The sequence below is a fragment of the Pinus tabuliformis genome, chromosome 4_1, assembly GCF_031772625.1.
Source record: "Pinus tabuliformis cultivar Carrire ecotype Pingquan chromosome 4_1, CPIR1, whole genome shotgun sequence".
NCBI classification, from domain to species: Eukaryota; Viridiplantae; Streptophyta; class Pinopsida; order Pinales; family Pinaceae; genus Pinus; species Pinus tabuliformis.
Window position 1 is genome coordinate 594,804,641 of NC_142303.1, and position 25,040 is coordinate 594,829,680.

General features: G+C 39.4%; 1 protein-coding gene across 1 annotated transcript; it reads right to left on the minus strand.

Moving 5' to 3' along the window:
• Positions 1-203: 203 nt before the first annotated feature.
• LOC149177376 (protein NRT1/ PTR FAMILY 5.10-like) lies at positions 204-3,915 on the minus strand. Its single transcript, XM_089420108.1, has 4 exons — positions 3,556-3,915; positions 3,161-3,378; positions 1,551-2,068; positions 204-1,218 (listed from the first exon to the last, which is right to left on the minus strand). Exons 1-4 carry the CDS (start codon positions 3,674-3,676, stop codon positions 339-341), a joined length of 1,737 nt encoding a protein of 578 aa, XP_089276234.1. The 5' UTR covers positions 3,677-3,915; the 3' UTR covers positions 204-338.
• Positions 3,916-25,040: the final 21,125 nt, after the last annotated feature.

A 25,040-nucleotide genomic window follows, 5' to 3' on the forward strand; every position in this document is an offset into this window, starting at 1 on the left:
TATGCCTTCAAAGACAACTTAATTGTGCTTACACCTAAAAAGGTTAGTTTGGCTCAAGATCCAAATTGTAAAGTTTTGCAGTTTGGGGCATTCATTGCCAAACAATTCCCAGAAATTTATTGCAATAAATCAAGAGAGTCAAAGGTAAAGCTAGAAAAAATCAATAATATAATTTGTATCTTTGGCTAGAAACTCTCAATCAAATCAAGAAGTTTGACCAAAGGTTGCCTTGATCTCTCAAGTGCCTGAGAAAAACTAATTTGAGACCTTTACGTGCTATTTTAACGCATACAACTGAAAAGCCTTAAACCGTTCTCCTCCAGTATCTCGACATATGCTCATGAAGAGAGAAGTGCTCTTTCCCCGCACGATTCCTCCCAACACGAAATATTATTTTTGGCATTTCTATACTTATAGCAGCTGGCTAAGAACATGTAAATGCAAAGGTTGACTGCACTCAGAGAGGCTAGAAGCCAATAAAAGTAGTCTAAATGAGCTTTGTTCAGGTTGTCTGCAAACCAGCAACTCCCCTTGCTTCTGCAACTAACCTTATCAATAACTGAAATAAGTATGCTACTCAGAAAACTACCAACTCCTATAACACTCAAATACACAGCTATACCCAGGGATTTCATAGTGTCTGGCATCTGATCATAAAAGTACTCTTGCAATCCTACTATTGTAAATACATCAGCTATGCCAAACAACACATATTGTGGAAGCAGCCAAAAAATGCTCAATGGAATTGTTGCGTTGGGAAAATCTACGAGTCCATTATCCTTTGCTGCCTTGATTCTTCTTGTCTCTGTTAACGCAGCAACAATCATTGACAGAGTGGAGATGAACATGCCAGTGCCTATCCTCTGAAGTAAAGTTATGCCCCGTTCATTCCCTGTCAAGTTTCTTGCAATCGGAACAAAGATCCGATCATAGATAGGCAACAGTACAATAATAGATAGGCTAATAAAACATTGTAAGCTTGCAGCAGGAATCTCAAAGTGTTTTCCAATCTTTCTATCCATTGTGGCACCTTGTTTTGTGAAAAATGTTGAAGATTGTGCAAAGACAACCCCAAATATCAAACATGACATCCAAATTGGTGACAGCCCAAGAACAACTTTCACCTCTTCAACGTCTTGGACTGTGCATAGTCGCCAATTACGGGTTGTTTTGCACTCATAGTCTAATTCATCTTCAACTGTGGCTTTGTCAAGAAACCTGAAACTCAAGAATGAGGATATCTATCACAAATCTCTTGGTTCATTTAAAACTGAAAAGAACTGAGTACACCCAACAAGAAGCAAGAATAAACAAGACTGAAATGAAACAAAAATAGGACTTAGGGACTCATTGCACCTTAGTTGTGGTCAGGAAGTAGAGATTCTGTGCTATATCGCTAAAATCTACATTGTCAGTACACCCCACCCTGCTTCCCACAGTATGATTATTTCAACTACCAAAAGCTTCAGAAATTCCCATGTCACATGGCAAAGCGAGTGTGACTCCAATAATTTCAATTTGCAAAGCAACTGTGACCAGTGATTGCTTACCTAAACTGATCAGTAGGCAAATACTGTCTTCTTGACCCAAGCTTCAAAACTTCCCTTTCTGCAGCGGCAGCCACTTTAGTGTTTTCTGGATGAGAAGTAGAAACATTCCACTTGTGAAACGTTGCAACAAAGACATGGATAATTCGAGTGAGAGGACTACCACCAGGCAGTTTATGCCGGTAAAATCTCGTCCCACACAAGAAGATAAACAGAGCTATTGCCATGGTCACGGCGGGAATGCCAAATCCCAAACCCCATCCAACATTGTCCTGAATATACACGAGTACAGTGACTCCTATAAAACTACCAATGCATATACCACAATTCCAATAGTTGAAGAATGAACTCTTATGCTTCTTCTCTACCGGGTAGTCCTCTTCAAACTGGTCTGCACCAAATGCTTCTAAAGAGGGCTTGTGGCCTCCTTGCCCCAGAGCAACCAGGTAGATTGAGAAGAAGAAAATCCCAATCCCATTCAAACTTCTCAAAGAGGCCGATAAAGTGACCAAAATCAATCCCTGTAACAATCCATTTCATGCAGTGTTTGTTACTCAGTCTCCATTTACGAGGTTAAAGCAGAATTAAACAACTATTTTCAAATCCTGTTGTCCTTTTAAATAGGGGTTTAATTCGCCCAAAATATACAGCAAAACCTTCTTGTATCCGTCAAATTTTGCACGAATTCATTGATAAGCAATTGTACAGATACAGAATTATCAATTTCATAATATTACAACATTAGAAAAAATGCCAGTGGGGTGCCAGATACTGGAAGGTCAACCCAATAAGGCAGTGATCAACTTTGGCGCTAACAAAGGATTTGTCCTTCAAGATCTATTCATGGAAGGAACGCCCATGTTGACTTTAGTGAGATGGTCCTAATTGACTTAATCCTGGGGGCCGGGGCAATCACATAGGTTCCATGCTGACAATATGAGGGTTACTAACTGTTTTTCTTGGATGGTAGGTTCGATAGTTTGGGAGTCCTGCTCATCCATGAGATTGATTTCAAACCAGTGCAATACACAGGAAGTGCCTTAACATACACTCTATCATCATCTATTTTACACCTAATGGGTGTGGTTCACTAACTGTTAAGCTGTCCTTCAGTTCCATTTAACTGCCCTCTGTCCTGGCTGTATAGCATGAATTTAGAAGGATGGGACATTGAGACTGAATACAAATTCTGGGTTGTTTCGAGCTCCTCTCTCAGACCTAGCATCTGAATAGAAGGAAGCCCATTCAAACTCCTCATTTCTTTAAACATTTTCGAAAAGGAAAAAGTGAAAAAGAAATTACTTACCAGCGTCTAGCTGCTGTATGCCTAGCTGTCTAGTCTGAGTTTCAAAGGAATGAGATTCGGTGGAAATCTAGATCGTTTCAAAGGAAGTCCACTGAAACGCCTCAGAGTATGTTTCTTGAAGCACTTCAGAAAAAAGTAAGAGGAAGCAAAAAATACTAACCAAACTTTAGCTGCAGTCTACCTTAGCTGTTTAACATGGGTATCAAAGAAATGAGATTGGGTGCAAATCCTAGATTGTTATGGCCAACTAGTTACCTCTCGGGATCTGTTCATAGAAACACTTTGAAAATGAAAATAAAATACTAACCATCAAATAGATGACAGAAGACAGGGCAATGGTCCAATATCGACCCAAATATGAATCTGCAACAAAAGCGCCAAGGAAAGGAAGCATGGCGACCGCACCAGACCAGACATTCACATTCTTTGCAGCAGTAGTGGTGCTCTCATGCCTAACGTCTGTGAGGTAAGTCACCAAATTTGAAAGAATGCCTGCATAGGCTAACCTTTCTGCTATCTCCACTCCTGTGAAGAAGATGATGGTAAAACATATGGACCAGACAACAGCTACTAGAATAGAATATAATGGACTGTGTAAGAGAATATAATTGTAATGTTGATAATAAAACATTCGGAACAAACATACCAGCTACTACAATACAATTGAATGTATCAGAGAATAGATATCAAATGAATTCATACCAATTATGAAGAGTGATGCTTTCCATCGTCCAGTATGAGCTCTCCTAACAGAGTGTCCATGGAAATCAACTGATCCATCTCCAACAAAGCCACTAGACGAGGAAGAGTAATCCTCTTCCATTACCGTGTGCTTAAATAGTTTTCATTGATTTCCTCTGATAAAGATAACAACAACAGAGAGGATGAACTATATCTTCTAATAATGATAACAACAACAGAGAGGATGAACTATATCTTCTAATAGTAACAACAACAGAGAGGATTCTGAACTATATCAACAATAGAGAAGATGAATTACATTTGTTAGTTCTAAATTTTGACCAACAATATCAAATGTGATTAATCAGAAAAATATTATTAAAGATCAGGCTCTAATATTAATAACCGAGAGGAGGTTTTAAAGTGACTTTCATGACGAGTTAACCCTTCTCATCAACCTTGATAGGAATTGTTTAACTGTTTTTCTTTTTAAATGCTATTTTTGGTCGTACCTTCACTGTTTCCCATAATTTCATTTATCTAAAAGTAAAACAGTTCAGCTACTCTTGAATTATTGTCATTTACGTGGAAAAATAGCCCTGGCAAGTATGATGTCAATATCAATAAGGACTGTAAGAGTTACAACAAGTATAAATTCTCATGACAGTAACGAAAGGTGAGCAATCAGTGGAAACTTGGGTTGTAGGGAAATCATTTTTTCATAGGATCAAACGAGTCTCAGATGAAAATCAATCAGTGAGAATTAAATATATGAAATTTAATCAAATATATCACATTCAAAAATATTTTTGTGAATGCTTTATTTAATGATATTATTATTTTTGTATAAGAACATTTTATTTAATAAGTATAAATTTTCCACAATATTAAAGAAAGTAATAATATAAATTTGGATTATGAGGAATTTTTAATTTTTTTTAGAAAATTAAAATGAATATTTTATAAAACCAAATATTTATATATTGGAACCTAACAAAATATATAATAGATAAATAAATGGTAGCAAATGTTTCAATTATAAATATGTTTTTTTGATAAATTTTGGAAAATACTATAGAAACAAGGGTTTAGTTTTATTTATTGATGTTGTTTTGTTTTGTGAAATTTCAAAATTGATAATTCATATGTGCTACAATTTTTTTAGAAAGTGTGAATGAAATTCATCTTTATATTTCATTCACCTCATGAATCTTGCTTAACATTGATTTGGATTTGAGAAAAACAATAATCAGATCTTGTTTATGTGCACAAACTTCTCTATTAAGAAAGCATCCAGAAAAGGGAAAAGAGAACTAGATTATGGAGGACTTGGCATAATCTCTTGCAGTAATTTAAAATAATTGGATGAGACCATCATGCTATTTGAAATATTCATTAATGGATTTCTGTAAATGAAGTATAAAAATTCAATATATGGGCTTTGTGTTTTATTTAGAAGGATTATGTGTGGAAGTATGATAAACCCAAATGGAATGAAAAACCTATATGGATATGCCAATACCTCACTAATCACATCTCTTCAACAAAAGTTGAATATACACTAAAGTCTCTCATATGTGGAAGCAAAAAGGATGAATTGTATATGTATAGTGTGGTACTTTTGAATCTCCTACAAGGTGTGGTTTTTGTGTGGTTGCTAGTATTTTAAGGCTTTCCCTTCAAGGGATGCCTTTTTTATGTTGATATTCACAATTGACGCATGTTCAAATTATATCTAATGTGAAATACTTCACTATTTAATTTCAAAATGTGATTTTTCTCATGGGTGTTGGACTTCATTTTGTACACATTTACTTCAACGAGATCAATTTAAATGTTGGCGATGTGGATCCCAATTGTCATTTCCACGATTGAGGGGTTTAATACTAGTAAGTTGCTATTTTATATTCTGTATGAAAATGTAATGTAAACTCACATTTAATTTTAGTGTATCATCTAGTTTCTTATAGAGAGTATTTGCTTAAGGTTTGACTTAAACATATCAGAGTTAAACAAATTCTCATTCTGAGAGATGTTCTTCATTATTATGTTAAGGCGCAATTTAATGTAAAGGTCTTTCCTTTGGCACTTAGGTTGTTGTGCCCATTTGTATATTTGATGAATAATTTTTCTTATTAATATGAATAATGTTTTCCAAAATAAAATAAGTAACAATATACTATTTGATAGCTAGTGGTTGTAAATATAGTTGAATATCCAAAACCATGATTTATCTAAATGCATTCAACATTTTATGTTAATATGATCATTTTTTCGTGTTTGAAAGTTATATCATGATAATGTTTTTAGCATGAGTTTCCTCAAAATTAAAATAAGGATTGAGTACTATTTAATTTATGAATGATCAATACAATATCCATTATCTCAAGGGTAAAGTTTTTAAGAATTGGCTTTCAAAGTTATGTATGCTAATTTTTGTCGTTGAAAGAAAATGTTAAATATCATTTATTTAAGGTTTCACATGGGAAGAATATATTTCCCAGCATATTATGGACATTGGTAAGTTGTGAAGAGTAATTGTTCATTTTACTACATGACTATAATGATAATAACAAAGGTTTACTCTTGATTATGAGTTGGAAATAGGGAAAAAAATGTCCGCTTAATCAGTTTGTAATAAGAAAAGAAATTAAAAGAAATGAAGACATGTTTATGCTTATAAGTTACTAATAAAGAAAATATTTTATTTATTTTTTAATTTGTTGACAATGAATGATCCAGGTGGATATTGGTGGCCACCTACCTATTCCACTTGGACTCCCACCATTGTTTCTTTTAGTTTTTCAGTTTCCTTAATTATAGCACAATTTACCATTTTTGGCAGTTTTTCGAGTCTCGAACTTCCGGATCCGTTTTGAGGCCCTAAACGACGTTTTTTTGGGAAAACCACATACCCAACTCTATGCTCATTGTCAGTAGTTGTAGTCCTCAGATAAATCTTTCTAACGAGGTATCGTGGGTATCAAACGTAGATCGTATGCCAAAGTTACGACCCTGAGAAGTTGATGTAGCAACTTACCCCAACGGGGCTCATAGTTTGGTGTTTCATCTCCTAGGGTTAGGTTTTTGGATGTTTAGGGTTTTCCATTGTTTCTCAATAATAAATAGGCCTTCAAGTCTCATTGTAACACAACTCAGAGGCATGTAGCTGCCACATCTCTTCTCAGAGATAAGCTACCATCGCCCGAGCTAGTTTATTTCCATTCTGTATGTAAGCATATTTCAGTTCTTTGATATTAATGAAATAAAGTTTTATTTCTACTGCATCTCTGTGTGTATGGTTATATCTGTAATTTGTTGTGTTCCTGTTTAAATTCGGATCAGTGGTAGCAGAGTGGTCTTCTCTTTCTCGATCCTTCTTTGCATGTCCCCAACGAGGTCGAGGTATAAGGATTTAGGGCTCGATCTAGTTGAACCTTTGCAAGATTAGCCTCGCAAACCCCGACGACCACCCATGGGGGAAGAAAAGAAAGATGAGGGAGCAGGAGATCCTATCAAAATATTGGTCGAGGAGGCCCTCGAGAAACAAAGGAACGTGATGATGGATAACTTTGCCCATATCCTTCAACGGTTGCCCACCAACGACGGATCCACATCCAGCAGCCTGGAGGTGCCACTCCTTTTAACGTAAAAGTAAACTTTGACATTCCCATATTTGAGGGTCAAATAGATGCAAACGTAGTAGATAAATTGTTAAATCTGCTAGAAGGATATTTTTTTGTTCATGATTTTTCCAGTCGGGAAAATATTACTTTTTCTCTTCTCAAAGCCGCCCCCCATGTCAAGGACTGGTGGGAAACCTACTATGAGTAGAAGGATGAAAATACGCCCTCATTGTTTTCAGTGCAACTAGTTGGAATTCGTTCTAGGACGCCATCAAGGAGCAGTACTACCCTGTTGAGAGCTATGAGGATAAATACATAAAGTGGACCATGCTGCGGCAAGGAAGGGACCAAGAAGATCCAAAGTTTACCAATCTTTTTCATACCCTTTGCACGAAGTTGGGTATCAAGGATTCTGAGAAACATTTGGTACTCAAGTATCGCGACTCCCTACACAGGTACATCCAGGAAGAGATGGAGTTCCCGGACATCTCCTCGCTCAGCACGACGCACCGATACACTGTCAAGATCGAGTAGAAGCTTAAACAGAAAAAGCGAGACTTTGGATCTGCAAATTCGAAGCAAGGGAAAGGTTCCCCCAAACTGTAGAACAAAGGACAAAGCTAAGGTGGGGCGGCCCAGGACAACACGCCAAAGCTGCAAGCAAAGAACAACATCGTGAAGCTGAAGAAGGACACAGGAAAGTGGTGTGATTTCCATAAGAGCTCCAGTCACAACACAAGTGAGTGTTGGGCAAAGGAGTCACTAGTGGCCGGATTGAAGGCTTCTGAATCAGATGCATGTTCTGACTCTGAGTCAGAACCCGACAAGGGGAATGACAAAGGGAAGCATATTATCGATGCGGAGCCCAACACCACCGTTGCCACCACGAAGATCCAGAAGGAGGAACCAAAAGATACAGAGGAGGAGGAACACCTCTTCCACTCCCAGATGTGGGTAAAGGGTTCCCCAGTACAGTTCATTGTCGACATCGGGAGCCAAAAGAACCTCATTTCAATAGAGGTCGTGGAGCAGCTGGGCTTACTTACCACAACACACCCACAATGTACATCATCGGGTGGCTTCACCAAGGACAGGATCTCTGCGTCAGTCAGTATTGCCGCCATCCATACAGCATCAAGCCCTTCACAGATGAGGTATTATGTGATGTTGTTCCTCTTGATGTTTGTGATGTGTTATTACGCCAACCATACTTGTGGAAGCGACGTGTTGTGTATGAGTCAAGGCCTCGCGTTGTTATTGTTACCTTGGGAAATAAGTTGTACAGGATACCGGAGGTAGTACCGCCTACCGCCATCTCTTTGGTTATTGCAAAACAATACAATAAGCTCATTTAAGCTCATTTCCAAAACCAGGAAATTTGTTTTCCTGATGATACGCCCTCAGGGAAAGAAGAAGACGGTGGCCACGATGTCTAGACAGGGCCCCTCCGCACGACAACAACAGTTGGACAAGGTCGTGGAGGAGTACGACGACATCTTCACCTCCCCTGCAAGGGTGCCTTTGCACAATCAGGTCAAGCACTCCATCGATCTGACCCCAGGTGCGTCGTTTCCTAATGGACCAATCTATCGGCGCTCTATTATGGAGAACGACGAAATCAAGAGGTAGATTCAGGAGCTGATGCAGAAAGGTCACATCCGGTCGAGCTCGTTGCCCTGTGGGAGTCCAATTGTCTCGGTACAGAAGAAGGATGGGACTTGGAGACTCTGTATTGACTATCGGGCGTTGAACAAGATCATTGTCCGGAATAGGTACCTGATCCCACAAATTGATGACCTTCTGGACCAACTCAAGGGGGAAAAATATTTAAGCAAGATCGACTTGAATTCCATATATCACCAGGTACCAATCGAACCTTCCAATATGTGGAAGACTACCTTCAAAGCCAAGGAGGGTCTTTTCGAATGACTGGTTATGCCTTTCAGGTTGGCGAATGCTCCTGCAACCTTCATGAGGCTGATGGATGACATCTTGCGGCCATTCACCAACTCATTTGTAGTGGTATACTTAAATGACATCCTGATCTTCAACCAGAATTAGGAAGAGCACCTCCACAACATCCGACAGGTTCTCTAAACACTGCAGCAACACAAGATGTGTGCCAATTTGGAGAAATGCACTTTTGGAATGACCCAAGTTCACTATCTAGGATACATTATTGATGAACGAGGGGTGCATGTGGATTCCTGTAAATGAAGTATAAAAATTCAATATGTGGGATTTGTGTTTTATTTAGCAAGATTATGTGTGGAAGTATGATAAACCCAAATGGAATGACAAACCTATATGGATATGCCAATACCTCACTAATCACATCTCTTCAACAAAAGTTGAATATACACTAAAGTCTCTCATAGGTGGAAGAAAAAAGGACGAATTGCATATGTGTAGTGTGGTTCTTTTGGCACTTAGGTTGTTTGATGAATAATTTTTCTTATTAATATGAATAATGTTTTCCAAAATAAAATAAGTAACAATATACTATTTGATAGCTAGTGGTTGTAAATATAGTTGAATATCCAAAACCATGATTTATCTAAAATGCATTCAACATTTTATGTTAATATGATCAATTATTGTGTTTGAAAGTAATATCATGATAATGTTTGTAGCATGAGTTTCCTCAAAATTAAAATAAGGATTGAGTACTATTCAATTTATGTATGATCAATACAATATCCATTATCTCAAGAGTAATTTTTTTAAGAATTAGCTTTAAAAGTTATGTATGCTAATTTTTATTGTTGAAAGAAAATGTTAAATATCATTAATTTAAGGTTTCACATGGGAAGAATATATTTCCCAGCATATTATGGACATTGGTCAGTTATGAAGAGTTATTGTTCATTTTACTACATGACAATAATAATAATAACAAAGATAAATTTTTGATTATGAGTTGGAAATAGGGAAAAACATGTCCGCTTAATTAGTTTGTAATAAGAAAAGAAATGAAGACTTGTTTATGCTCATAAGTTACAAATAAAGAAAAGATTTTATTTATTTTTTAATTTGTAGACAATGAATGATCCAGGTGGATATTGGTGGCCACCCACCTATTCCACTTGGACTCCCACCATTGTTTCTTTCAGTTATTCAGTTTCCTTAATTATAACACGATTTACTATTTTTGGTAGTTTTTCGGGTCCCGAACTTCCAGATCCGTTTTGAGGCCTTAAACGACATTTTTTGGTAAAACCACTTATACAACTCAATATTCGATGTCAGCAGCTGTAGTCCTCAGGTAGATATTTCTAACAAGGTATCGTGCGCATCAAACGGAAATCGTATGCCAAAGTTACGACCCCAGGAAGTTGATGTACCAAATTTCCCCAACGGGGCCCATAGTTTGGGGTTTCATCTCCTAGGGTTAGGTTTTTGGATGTTTATGTTTTTCCATTGTTTTCCAAAAATAAATAGGCCTTCAAGCCTCATTGTAACACAATTTAGAGGCATGTAGCCGCCACATCTCTTCTCAGAGATAAGCACGGGGGTTTCACTCAATGAACTCTGACATATCACGTGCATTCATGGCATATTAAACAATACCCTTAATTTGACTACATATTTGAAAATGCCTATAAAAATCACATTATTTAACCCCCTACCAATACAAACCCAATACACCTTCCCAATTTAAAAAACCCCTACTTTCACTAAATATTGTAGGTATCCATTTTTTCATTAACATTTTTTTAATTTTTTTTCCCCTGGAAAAATCGTAATCTTTCATTATGATTGAAAAATTACATGTTGTAGATGCCTCTTGGCATATGCTGTAAACAGATTTCAAAAAAGATGCATAGATCCTTTCACACCACGCAGGGTGTATGGATTTCATGAAATAAACATGTAAAAGCAAAAATATTTATGTACAAGTGGGGAAAAGTCAGACTTTTCGCCCTTTTTTCTTCTCAACCTTTCTCCAAACCCCCTGTGATTCTGTGGGAGTTATGAGTGCTAATGCATTTTCAGCCATAGGTTGTGGGTTGTCAGAATCTGATGTGTCTGATGTGTGTTGGCGTTTATTTCTGCCCATATCCATTTCTGATCTTCTTGCCAATGTTGTCTCTATATCTTCCTGTGGATTTGTATCTTCTACAGCAGGTTCTTTATTCATCTGATTGTTCTCATTTGGGTTGGCATAATCCATCTCTTCTTCCTCCTCATCATCCAGGGGAGGTGGTGGGATATACCATCCCTTTGCTTGTTTTTCTGTTTTCTTCTTTCTGCGATTGTCTTTTTTGACTGCTAGGCACGTGCTTTGTAGGTGTCCTGTTTGTCTACATATTCGGCATCTGAATGTAGTGTTTTCATAATCTAATACTTGTGTCCAGCTGCTCTGTCTATGCTTTAGCTGAATTTTGTCTGGCAGGCCTTTGCTGAGATCTACTTCCACACATATTCGTACAAAAGTATATATTCTTTCCTCCACTCGCTGGGTGTCCATTTTAATGTAACGCCCAATTGTATTTCCAATTCCAGTGAGTACTTGCTGATTCCAAAGATGTATTGGGAGGTTGTGTAGCCGCACCCAAACTGGCATCTTCGAGACAATCATTGTGTTTGCATCAAAATCTGGGAACCATGGTGTGATGAAGAGTCCAGTGGATCCCCAAAACCAAGGTCCTTCCTGCATTACTATGTCTCTGTCTATTGCTGATAGAAATTTCACCATGAAAAACCCCTTAGAGCAGAGATGTATTTCACAGTGCGTGGTCCAGTTCGTGTAGATCCAAAGAAAAAGATCTGCCGGTTTGGGCCAAAAGCAGTTAAATCTGCATATTATTTCTTGTCTTTCATATATGGTGCATTGCTCATCTATTTCTGGTGTATCTATGTTGTATTCTGGGGTGTGGTTCAGCTGATCCACAATGTATGGCCTTGTGTCCATACCTGTTTGGTTCGGTGTTGTTCCTTCTGTGTTTTTCCCTTGTAGGACGCTTTTGAAGGAAATGCTGCCTGGTTTTTTCCCAATTGAACCAGTGCCACTTCCTCCCGCCCTGTTTGGATTCGTGTTATTGTTGGTTGCACCTCCTCTTAACCTCAGATTGAGGATGATTGTTGTCAGAGGTGCGATTCTGTATTCCCAAAGGTATTTTGTGTCTTGTAACACTCTGCCCCCATGTATCAGGTTTTGTGTTCTGATGGGGTAACCCAACTGTTGCATAATAATATCCTGCATTTGCTCAACAATATCTGTCTCTTTTACCCAAATTATTTTCGATTTTCCTTCAGGGTTTTTTACAAAAACTTGGAAACTGTGGTCTCTTACCAGGATTCCAGATCTTGTTTTTTGCAGATCTAACCCTGTGATTCTGTTTTGCTCCTTTTTTTTATATCAGCACAGCTTATTCGGTGAGGGGGCTTCCAGATCTGACCAGAAAGAGGGTCGATCTGCCACAAGATGGTCTGAATCTAAAAGCCCGAGACTCGATCTGTACTCGATGCCGCGGAACGATGGATATGGTGCCCAATCAGGGCTCAATGGCAGATGGATGTCCAGATTGGCGTCATAATAAAACAGATCAGCGTTTTGATAAGCAGAGAACTGCGGTTTTTCTTCATACCTTTGACAGAGTCGGCGATTTTTCGTCCTGAGGGCTCCATTATTGCTAGAGACAGCTCCCTCACCAAGCATGATCTCACAGGCAGCTACGACCTTGGGGCAGACTGTCAAATGGCCAATCCATATACATTTCCTCAGCTCATCCAAACCATTTTTTCCGATCTGGAGTTTATCGGCTGTCTTCGCCGCCTGAGGGAGACCTGTATACACCAGATCTGGGCAAGTTCGCACCTCGGTTTTCCTTATACCCCTTGACTGCTACAGATAACATAGGAGCCTTACTCTTTGCACATGAAGATGTCCCACGCAGGTCGCACGGCTTCCGGCTTCTTGGAATCTCCCAAGAGTTGGCCGACGTGAGAAGGATCCATTGCTATCTCAGAGATCCTCTTCCCGATATATGCCCTCTCTTAGGTTCCCATTAACATTTTTTATACCCCTTTATATTTTTTCATTAACTTTGAGCTTCATGTTTTATACCTGCTAATATAAAAACCATTTACCCCCTATATATTAACCAATATATTATGTCATTTTTTCCTAAATATATATCCCCCAATATGAACCCATGTGCTATGGTATTCCTCCCGAAGTGAAGCCCTTGTGGAGATAAGCTACCATTGCCCGAACTAGTTTATTTCCTTTCTGTATATAAGCATATTTCAGTTCTTTGATATTAATGAAATGAAGTTTTATTTCCGCTACATATCTGTGTTTATGGTATATCTGTAAATTGTTGCATTCCTGTTTAAATTTGAATCAATGGTATCAGAGCAGTTTGATCTTTCTTGATCCTTCTTTGCATGTCCCTAACGAGGTTGGGGTATAAGGAGTTAGGGCTCGATCTAGTTGAACCTTTGCAAGATAAGCCTCACAAACCCCGACGACCGCTCATGGGGGAAGAAAAGAAAGAGAAGGGAGTAGGAGATCCTATCAAAATATTGCTCGAGGAGGCCCTTTAGAAACAAAGGAACGCGATGATGGATAACTTTGCCCAGATCCTTCAACGGTTGCCCACCGACAACACTTCCACATCCAACAACCACTTTGGAGGCGCCACTCCTTTTAAGGTACAAGTAAACTTTGACATTCCCATATTTGAGGGTCAAAGAGATGCATGCGCAATAGATAAACGGTTAAATATGCTAGAAGGATATTTTTCTGTTCATGATTTTCTAGTCGGGAAAAGATTACTTTTTCTCTTCTCAAATACGCCCCCATGTTCAGGACTGGTGGGAAACCTACTGTGAGAAAAAGGATGAAAGTACGCCATCACTGCTTTCAGCCACACCCACTTGGAATTCATTCCGGGATGCCATCAAGGAGCAGCATTACTCTGTCGGGAGCTATGAGGATAAATACATAAAGTGGATTACACTATGATGGGGAAGCGACCAAGACTTACCGAAGTTTACCAATTGTTTTCATACCCTTCGCATGAAGTTGGGTATCAAGGATTCTGAGAAACATTTAGTACTCATGTACCGTGGCTGTCTACACAGGTACATCTAGGATGAGATGGAGTTCCTGGACATCTCCTCGTTCAGCACGACGTACCTATACACTGTCAAGATCGAGTATAAGTTTAAGCATAAAAAGAAAGACTTTGGATCCGCGAATCTGAAGCAAGGGAAAGGTGCCCCCAAACCATGGAACAAAGGAAAAAGCCAAGGCGGGGTGGCCCAGGACAACTCGCCATAGCTGCATGCAAAGAACAACATCGCAAAGCCAAAGAAGGACACAGGAAAGTGGTGTGAGTTCCATAAGAGCTCCACTCACAACACAAGTGAGTGTTGGGCCAAGCAGTCACTGGTGCCCGAGCTAAAGGCTTCTGAATTAGATGCATATTTTTACCCTGAGTCAGAACCTAACAAGGGGAATGACAAAGAAGCAAATTATCGATGCAGAGCCGAACTTAACTGTTTCCACCACGAAGATCCAAAAGGAGGAACTCGAATATCCAGAGGAGGAGGAGCACCTCTTCCACTCCCAGATGTGGGTAAAGGGTTCCCCACTATATTTCATTGTCGACAACAAGAGCCAAAAAAACCTCATTTCAGCAGAGGTCATGAAGCGGTTGGGCTTACCAACCACAACACACCCATAATCGTACACCATCGGGTGGCTTCACCAAGGACGGGATCTCCGCGTCAGCCAACAATGTCGCCTTCCATACAACATCAAGCCCTTCATGGATGAGGTATTATGTGACGTTGCTCCTCTTGATGTTTGTGATGTATTATTAGGCCAACCATACTTGTGGAAGCGACATATTGTGTATGAGTCAAGGCCTCACACTGTTATTGTTACCTTGGGAAATAAGATGTATAGGATACTGGAGGTAGCACCGCCTACCACCATCTCTTTGGTTACTGAAAAACAATGCAGTAAGCTACTTTCCAAAACCAGGAAATTTGTTTTCTTAATGATACGCCTTCAAGGAAAGAAGAAGACAGTGGCCATGACCTTCAGACAGGGCCCCTCCGCACGACAACAACAGATGGACAAGGTCATGGAGGAGTATGAGGACATCTTCACCCCCCCCGCAGGTGTGCCTCTACACTGCCAAGTCAAGCACTCCATCGATCTGACCCCAGGTGAGTCGTTTCCCAATGGACCAATCTATCGGTGCTCTATTCTGGAGAACGACAAAATCAAGAGGCAGATTTAGGAGCTGCTACAGAAAGGTCACATCTGCCTGAGCTCATCACCCTATGGGAGCCCGATCATGCTGGTATAGAAGAAGGATGGGACTTGGAGACTCTATATTGACTATTGGGCATTGAACAAGATCACTGTCTGGAATAGGTACCCAATCCCATGGATTGATGACCATCTAGACCAACTCAAGGGGGGAATATTTCAGCAAGATCAACTTGAAGTCCAAATATCACCAGGTACCAATCAAACCCTCCGATGTGTGGAAGACTTCCTTCAAAGCCAAGGAAGGCCTTTTCGAATGGTTGGTTATGCCTTTTGGGTTGACAAATTCTCTTGCAACCTTCATGAGGTTGATGGATGACATCTTGTGTCCATTCACCAACTCATTTGTAGTGGTATACTAGGATGACATCCTGATCTTCAACCAAAGTTGGGAAGAGCATCTCCACCACATCTGACGGGTTCTCCAAACACTGCGACGACACAAGCTATGTGCTAATTTGGAGAAATTCACTTTTGGCATGACCCAGGTTCAGTATCTGGGATACATTATTGATGAACGTGGGGTGCATGTGGATCCAACCAAGATCCAAGGCATTCGGGATTGGTCAGCCCCAACCACTTTGAAAGAGTTCCGCAGCTTTCTGGGTCTTGCCAATTTCTACCGCAAGTTCGTGTTGGGATTCTCTCATATCACTTGGCCCTTGAGTCAAGTCACCAAGGGAGGAGTGAGAGAAAAAAAAAATTGGTCTGAATCTCAACAGAAGGTGTTTGCAGAGTTGAAACATCGCCTCTTCTCTGCACCAGTTCTCACATTACCAAACTTACAACAACCATTTGAGATCGAGACATATGCCTTTGACTATGCTATTGGGGTAGTCCTTACTCAACAGGGGCATCCAGTGGAATATCACAGTAAGACACTTCAGACACAGTTTGGAAATATTCCACTTATGACAAAGATATGTATTCCATTGTGCAGGCCTGTCGACAATGGAAAAATTGCATTTTGGGGAAGGAAATGATCATCCACATAGACCACCGACCCCTGCAGTTCATACAGACACAAGGGAAGTTGCAAAATGATCGCCATAAAAAATGGTCCACATACCTACAACAATTAAATTTGAATATCAAGTACAAGAAGGGAAGCACCAATAATGTTGTAGACTGCCTCAGCCGACCCCCGATCATGGTGTTAAACACCATGCTCAACTCTTGTGGGCACAAGACTTTTGATTGACCACTTCTCTACAAAAGTGACCCATAATTTGACCACACATACTAGATGCTCTTGGAGGGTCAACAAGTTCTTGATTTTCACCTCCAGGATGCACTGTTATGCCACTTGGGACACCTTTGTGTTCCTTCAAGTGATTGTGCCAAGATTATTTGGGAAGCACACTATAGTCGGGTTGTTGGGCATTTCGGGGTCAAGAAAACAGTGGCAGTACTGCAGAAATATTTCTATTGGCCGAATCTTCGACAAGATGTCGCGAAGTACATCAGATCCTGCACTTCCTACTTCATTTCCAAACCAACCATCAAGAAGCAAGGCCTCTATACCCTATTGCCTACCCCTAGTCGACCTTGGGAATCCATCTCCATGGATTACATTTCAAGCCTTCCTTCTACTAAGCATGGAAACGACTGTGTTTTATGGTCATCGAAAGATTCTCAAAGATGGCCATTATGGTGGCCTGCAAGAAGAATATCACAGTAGAATCCATTGCTAAACTCTTCTCTGAATGAGTGTGGGTACACTTTGGTATCCCACAGTCTATCATCTCATATCGAGACAACAAGTTCCTCAGTACATTTTGGTCCAGTCTCTGGTCGATGCTAGACACCAAGCTCACTAGGTCCACAACTTTCCATCCCCAAACTAATGGCCAAACAGAGGTCGTCAACAAGATGATCGTACACATTCTGCGCATGTACAACTCAACACATCCATGCACATGGGATGAGAGCCTCCCCTATGTCCAGCACGGCTATAACTGGACTCTCCACATCTCAACTGGCCACATCCCTTTTCAGGTGGGGTTGGGATTCCAGCCACTATGTCCCATTGATGTGCCATACCACTTGTAGCTACTCAGGAAAATTCATCTCATGTCTAGTCCGAAGCCGACAAGGCAAACAAATTCATTGAGCACCTTTAGCACATATGCCAATAGGTCCATGACATATTGGACAGAGCCAATGCTAAGTACAAGCAGTGGCATGATCAGCATTGAGTGCCACACAAATTCCAAGTGGGTGACAAAGTTTGGTTTCATTTGTAGAAGGAGCGCCTCGTTGGGCCCCACTATAAGCTTTGCCCGCTCCGATATGGTCCATACACCATCACCAAGGCAGTAGGGGACACTTCCTTCGAGCTTAGTATTCCACCATTCCTTGGTCTGCACCCAGTGTTCAATGTGGACCGGCTTCAATCCTACTTTCCACCATTGTTGGACACATCTGACATTGCAGAACAACTCACACCAACAGAGTTAAACCCAGACTGCAGGGAAAAAGCCACAAATGATCGAATCATGGACACACGTATCAAGAACATCCGACATCAAAGGATCCAACTATATCGAGTCATCAAAGCAGGCCAACTCCTTCACCAGGGCAAGTGGCTCACTAGGGACCAATTTCAGCAGAAGTTTCATCTTATGGAGGAACTCAACGCAATGGGGACCATTTCTTCCTAAGGTGGGAGGAATGATCCAGGTGGATATTGGTGGCTACTACCTATTCCACTTGGACTCCCACCATTGTTTCTTTCAGTTTTTCAGTTTCCTTAATTATAGCACAGTTTACTATTTTTGGCATTTTTTTGGGTCCCGAACTTCCAGAATCGTTTTGAGGCCCTAAACGACATATTTTTGGGAAAATCACTTATAAATTGTCTATTCCCTGTCAGCAGTTGTAGTACTCAGATAGATCTTTCTAATGAGGTATCGTGCATGTCAAACGAGGATCGTATGCCAAAGTTACGACCCCGGGAATTTGATGTACCAACTTACCCCAACGGGGCCCATAGTTTGGCGTTTCATCTCCTAGGGTTAGGTTTTTGGATGTTTAGGGTTTTCCATTGTTTCTCAATAATAAATAGGCCTTCAAGCCTCATTGTAACACAGTTCAGAGGCATCTAGCCGCCACATCTCTTCTCAGAGATAAAATACCATTGCCCCGAGCTAGTTTATTTCCATTCTATATGTAAGCATATTTCAGTTCTTTAATATTAATGAAATGAAGCTTTATTAACGCTGCATCTCTATGTGTATGGTTATATTTGTAATTTTTTGCACTCTTGTTTAAATTCAGATCAATGAAGAAAAAAGATTGGTCTCTATTCTTAGTTAATTGCATCGAGAGTTGGAAGGTGCTCTATAGGCTAGCATAGGACAAATGTTATGTAAATTTTACATGACAATGAAAAATAAATAACTACATGTGTACATATGTCCATGCAACAAAAAAAATTGCATATGTACATATGTAGATGACAACATCTAAAAAAAACCAACGTAGATCCATCCTAAACTCCAATTTATCAAGCACCACCGAGAGGAATCAATTTTCTTTAAGTGTAGTTTTTTCATCATTTATATGCAAGGATTAATTCATGAAATGAAATTAAATGATAACAAAATTTACACCTTAATTTTTTTTTATCTCTCCATGTTTGATAGATTTAGGGTTTAAGATAAATTTAACTTGGTTTTGTTGAAAAATGCAGCAAGAAAGTCTCAATTTGATTTTGCCTTGGTCATATCAAGAAAATTTGAATTTCCATGCCAACAAACAACTTGGATGTAGTTAACTTGTGTGACATGGCTCTTGTCACTTAGTTAGCTTAGTAAATTCAAGTTAGAGGAGTTGGAGTTCAGTTAAGCATGTGTGATTGTTAATTTGTAGCAATCAAGGTCAAGGTTAGTTATTTCAAGTTGTTTTCAGTAAAACTAGTTCTAACTATTGGAGGAACTAGTGGAAGGTCAATTGTGTAGTGGGAAAATAATATAACTCAATGATCATCTATTTAACTGATTAATCATCCTAAAAAACTAGTGCATGCAAAGAATTCGAGTTTCCCAGTTGTGGTGGAGATTCTAAGGCAGTGCAACATTAGTTGTAGACTAGTCTTGAGTATACAAGTGTTGCATGAAGTCAGATGATCAACCTTGGGAATTGCGCAATCATTTTGGTGGAAATTACTAAATAACAGGGGCCTAATGTCCTCAAGAATTGTGCAAGGAAATAGGGGCTCAAGCTGAGGCAGAAATTGACAAAGTCTGGGTTAGAGCTTTTCATTGAGGAGAGAGATAGGTTTTATACTTGTAGGTTGATCCAAACTGAGCTAGTAATTGCAATCCATCTCTATTCATCTTATTTAATTAAAACAAGATTAAGGGGTTTTTAATAGTTTCTTTCCCCTAGAAAAATACTATGCATGTGATTTATTTCTTATTGCATGTTTGAGATTGTTGTTCGGAATTGTGAATTAATGTCCGTAGAACAATAGAGTATAATTGTGTATCTTGATTTAGGTTAAAATTTCTTGAGCAGTTTAAATTATACACATAATTTCTACATGGTATCATAGCAAGATTCACATTAGAACATGAATTTTGAAGTTGTTTCTTAGGAGGATCAATTTTTCATTTCAGTGTAGCAAGATCTCTATAGAGTTGGGAAGATGACCTTCAACGAAATGAGACTAGAGTATGCCTTGGAAATCAACGCTAATTTCATTGCATGGAAGGATCACATGGAGGTGATATTGGATGGCAATGGATTGCTAGAATATGTCAAGACGAATATTGCAAAACCATAGGCATCTGATGCACAGAACCTAGCCCAAGGGAAGAAAGATGTAGGCAAGGCAAGGATAATAATCTTGGAGGGAGTGTGAGACAACATTGTCTCAAATATCCATGGGAAAGAAACTCCTTTCGCAATGTGGAAAGCATTGACATAATTGTTCGAGAATAACAGTGACCACAAGAAACTGATGCTCAAGGATAAACTTTGAAATATCAAGATGCAAAAGAATGACACTATCTTGCAGTATCTGAGTAGATTTACACAAGTTCATGATGAACTTGGTGGGGTTGGTGGTAATGTTGCAAAAGATGACCTGGTAAGCCTAACTCTTCTAGGCCTTCCCAAAAGTAGGCATAACTACCAAGACTTGGTGAACAAGAGGGAGAAATTACTGAATTGGGGACGCTTATGGTTCGATTTGGTACAAGAGGAGATCATGTGGAATACCAAAGATGGGACTTCATCTAAGGGAAAGGATGAAGAAAAATTTGCATTAGTTCGAAAGGGAAAGAAGGGAACACAGAAGAAATATCAAACCAAACTAGAATCCAGCCAAGGGGACAAGAAGAAATATTTGTCCAAAATTAAATGCTTCAATTGTCATGAATTTGAGCACTATGCTACAAAGTGTGTACACAAAAAGTTTGGAAAGAAAAAATTAGGATGAGCCATAGGTGAATCTTTGGCTTCACAATTCGAGCTTGACTTCACCATTATCGCATGCATGGCTAGCACTGTGATGATGAGTGTGTGGTAGTTGGACTCTGGTGCCTCGTTCCACATGATAGGGTGCAGATATTTTTTCAGTGACCTGGAGGCAAAAGATATCCATATTCATATTGAGTTGGGAGATGAAGTAAGGTACAATGCTACTAGGATTGGTACATTAACCTTTTAGAGGGAGTCAAGATCCCCTCTTCACCTTAAGGATGTCATGTTTGTTCCAGGCCTAAAGAAGAATCTCATCTTTGTAGTTGTTTTGGAAGACCATGGTTATGATGTGATCTTCAGCAAAGGGAAAGCATTCCTAAAGCACATAGCCACTGGATATGTGAAGTAGATCGGAGTTCATGTGAAGAACCTGTACAAGTTGGATGTGGAAGATTGCACTGCATTAAGAAGTAAGGAAGAGTAAGTGAAAACCCGCGATGTCGGTGAACTTTGGCATAGAATAATTGTCCATTTGCATCATGGTGCCTTAAAGAATATACAATAAATAACCACTGGCCTCCCTAAAGGAGCACTTAAGCAGTAGGATGTATGCAAAGGATGTACCTTGGGGAAGTATGTAAAATCCACATTCCATGATCGAGACAACAAGACACATGTAGTCTTGGAAAGAGTCCACTCTGATGTCTGTGGACCTTTCTTGATAGCCTCCAGTGCCAGGCATAAATATTTTGTCATTTTTATTGATGACTTCTCAAGGAAGTGTTAGATCTTCTTCATGCAAAAGAAATATGAGACATTCTCCAAGTTCGTAGAATTCAAGGCACCAGTTGAGAAAGAGACCGACAAGAAGGTGAAGGCTCTTAGGAGCAATAATGGAGGTGAGTATGTTTCGAATGAATTTAAAAATTTATGTGTGAAAGGAGTCATTCAAAGAGACCTGACAACACCCCACAACCCACAAGAGAATGGGGTAGTCGAGAGGAAGAACCGAAGCATTGTGGGAGCTGCAAGAGCTATGTTACATGACCAAGGTCTACCTCTGCATTTTTGGGTTGAGGAATTTAATACAACAATCTATTTGCAGAATCGGAGACCTCATCAGATTCTTGGTATGATTACTTTGGAGGCCTTCTCGAGGAGAAAGTCGAATGTGTCGCAATTCAGGATTTTTGGAGCCTTTATTTACTGCCATATCTCCAAAGAATCAAGGAAGAAGCTTGAGCCGACAACAGAGTTGGGGGTATTTGTGGGTTACACAGAAACTCCTCACAACTACCATGTGTACTTACCTTCCCTCAGAATGAAAGTTGTGCGAAGGGATGTAAAGTTTGATGAGGAGAAAGTGATGTGGTGCTCTCTTGAGAGGGAGCTTTAGATCCCACTAGAAGAGGAGCTTTTAGCTCCAAAGGAGGAGCCTTAGGAATTTGTGGAGAAGCCACAAATTGAGGAGTAGAGAGTGGAGACATCCACTCAAGCAGAACCATTCGGTGAAGGCAGAAAAAGAACCAGGGAAGTTGATAGAATTGTGCAGGATGCGAGGGAGAATGTGGGAACTCCTTCAAATTTGTGCAGGAAAAGGAGGTCACCTGAGAGGTACATTGGCTACATGGTTCTAATGACTGATTTGGTATGGACTGAGCCATCCTCTTTCGAGGAAGGAATTGAGAAACTTGTATGGGTTGATGCAATGGTGGAAGAATATGAATCCATTGTAAAGCACAATGTTTGGGAAGTGGTCCCAAGGCCAGTAGATAAATCAGTTGCGGGTTTGAGATGGATCTTCAAAGTTAAGCATTCAAAGGTCAAAATCATAGAGAATTATAAGGCAATATTTGTGACCAAAGGATTCTCTCAAGTTGAGGGTATTGACTATACGGAGACCTTTACTCCTGTAGCAAGGAATTCATCCATTAGAGAAATTCTTCTCTAGTTGCATAGATGGGGTGGAAGATCCTCCAGATGGATGTAAAAACAACATTTCTCAATGGGGTTATTGAGGAGGAGGTTTACATTGAGTAACCATAAGGATTTGAGACATTTTATCGAGAGTCTCATGTGTGAAGATTCAAGTGAGTGTTGTACGGTCTCAAACAGGCACCCCTTGCTTGGTACGCCAGGATCGACAACTATCTCACTAGTTTTTGTTTCACCAAAAGTGAAGCAGGTGAAAACCTCTATCACATCTTGGTAGAAGGTAATTGCTTATTATTTTATTATATGTTGATGATATGATTTTAACTGGTGATGATCAATTGATCAAATCTTGCAAGGAGGACCTTGTAAGGGATTTTGAAATGAATGACAAGAGACTCATGCACTACTTCCTCAGGTTGAAAGTATGGCAAGGAAACAAGGAACTATTTTTGTCTCAAGTCAAGTATGCAAATGAGATACTACATAGATTCCACATAGAGAGTTGTAAACCCATGGAGACACCTCTAGTGACCAACTGGAGGAAGGTGATTGGCACTTAAAGGGAAGAGGTGGATGCTATCATTTACCGACAATTAGTGGGTTCAATGATGTATCTTGTGAACACACGACTAGATATGTGCTATGAAGTCAAACAATTGAGCCAAACTATGGTTAGGCCAACCAAATTATTTTGGATGGAAACTAAGCATGTTTTATGGTACCTCAGAGGAACTACCCAATTTGGACTATGGTACAAACATACAAAAGGAGTGAAGCTATGTGGCTTCACAGATGCTGATTGGGAAGGGATTCCATTCGACCGAAAGAATACATTAGGTGAAATTTTCAGTGTTGGGTCCACAACGATTTCTTGGTACAATAGGAAGCAAAGATATGAGGCGCTCAACATGGCAGAAGCATAATACACGGCTGCAAGTCAAGCAACATGTGAGGCAATATATATGAGAAAGATACTTGTGGGACTGTTTTTTCAGAGGATGGATCCAACTATGATCTATTATGATAATCAGATTTTCATCAAGGTTTATGAGAATCCAATATTTCATGATTAATCCAAGCATATATATTTCTAGTATTGCCATTCACAGGTATGTGTCTAGAGGCAGAAAATGTGGCAATAATACATTTTGAGAGAGGAACAAGATGTTGACATTTTGACAAGGGCTTTGTTAGGAGGTAAGTTCAAGTTCCACATGTGCAGGATAGGAGTATTTAATAATCCATTTCTTGCTGAGATGGAATGTTGAAAAATGCATAAAGAAAGTCTCAATTTGATTTTGCAATGGTCAAATTGAGAAAATTCAAATTTCCACATTAGCAGACAACTTGGATGCAGTTAACTTCTATGACATGGCTCTTTTCACTTAGTTAGCTCATCAAATTCGAGTTACAGGAGTTGGAGTTCAGTTAAGCATGTGTGGTTTATAATTTGTAGCAATCAAGGTCATATATTTCAAGTTGTTTTCAGTAAAACTAGTTCTAACTGTTAGAGGAACTAGTGGAAGGTCAGTTGTGCAGTGGGACAACAGTCTAACTCAATGGTCATTTAGTTAACTAATCAATCAGCCAAAATAGCTAGTGCGTGTAGAGAATTCGAGTTCCTCGATTGTGGTGTAGATTCCAAGGCAGTGTAATATCAGTTGTAGACTAGTCTTGAGTGTACAGGTGTTGCATGCAGTTAGATTATCAACCTTGGGAATTGTGCAATCATTTTGGAAGAAATTCCTAAATAATAGGGGCCTAATTTCCTCAGGAATTTTTCAAGGGAATAACGGCTCAAGATGAGGAAAAAATTGACAAAGTTGTGGTCAAAGCTTCTCATTGAGCAGAGAGATAGTAAATTCACTTCCTGGTTGAGCTCAGACTGAGCTAGCAATTGTAATACATCTCTATCCATATGATGTAATGCAATCAGGATTGAGGGTTTTCAACAATTTCTTTCCCAAGGAAAAATACTACGCATGTGTGTTATTTCTTATTGCATGTTAAGGTTTTTGTTCTAAATTGTGAATTAATGTTTGTAGAAAAGTAGAGTAGATTTTTGTCTCTTGATTTAGATTAATATTTATTGAGAAGTTGCAATTCTACACCTAATTTCTACATGGTATCAGAGCATGATTCACATTAGAACATGAATTTTGAAGTTGTTTCTCAGGAGGATCGAATTTGTAGTTTGGTGTAGCAATATCTCTACAAAATTG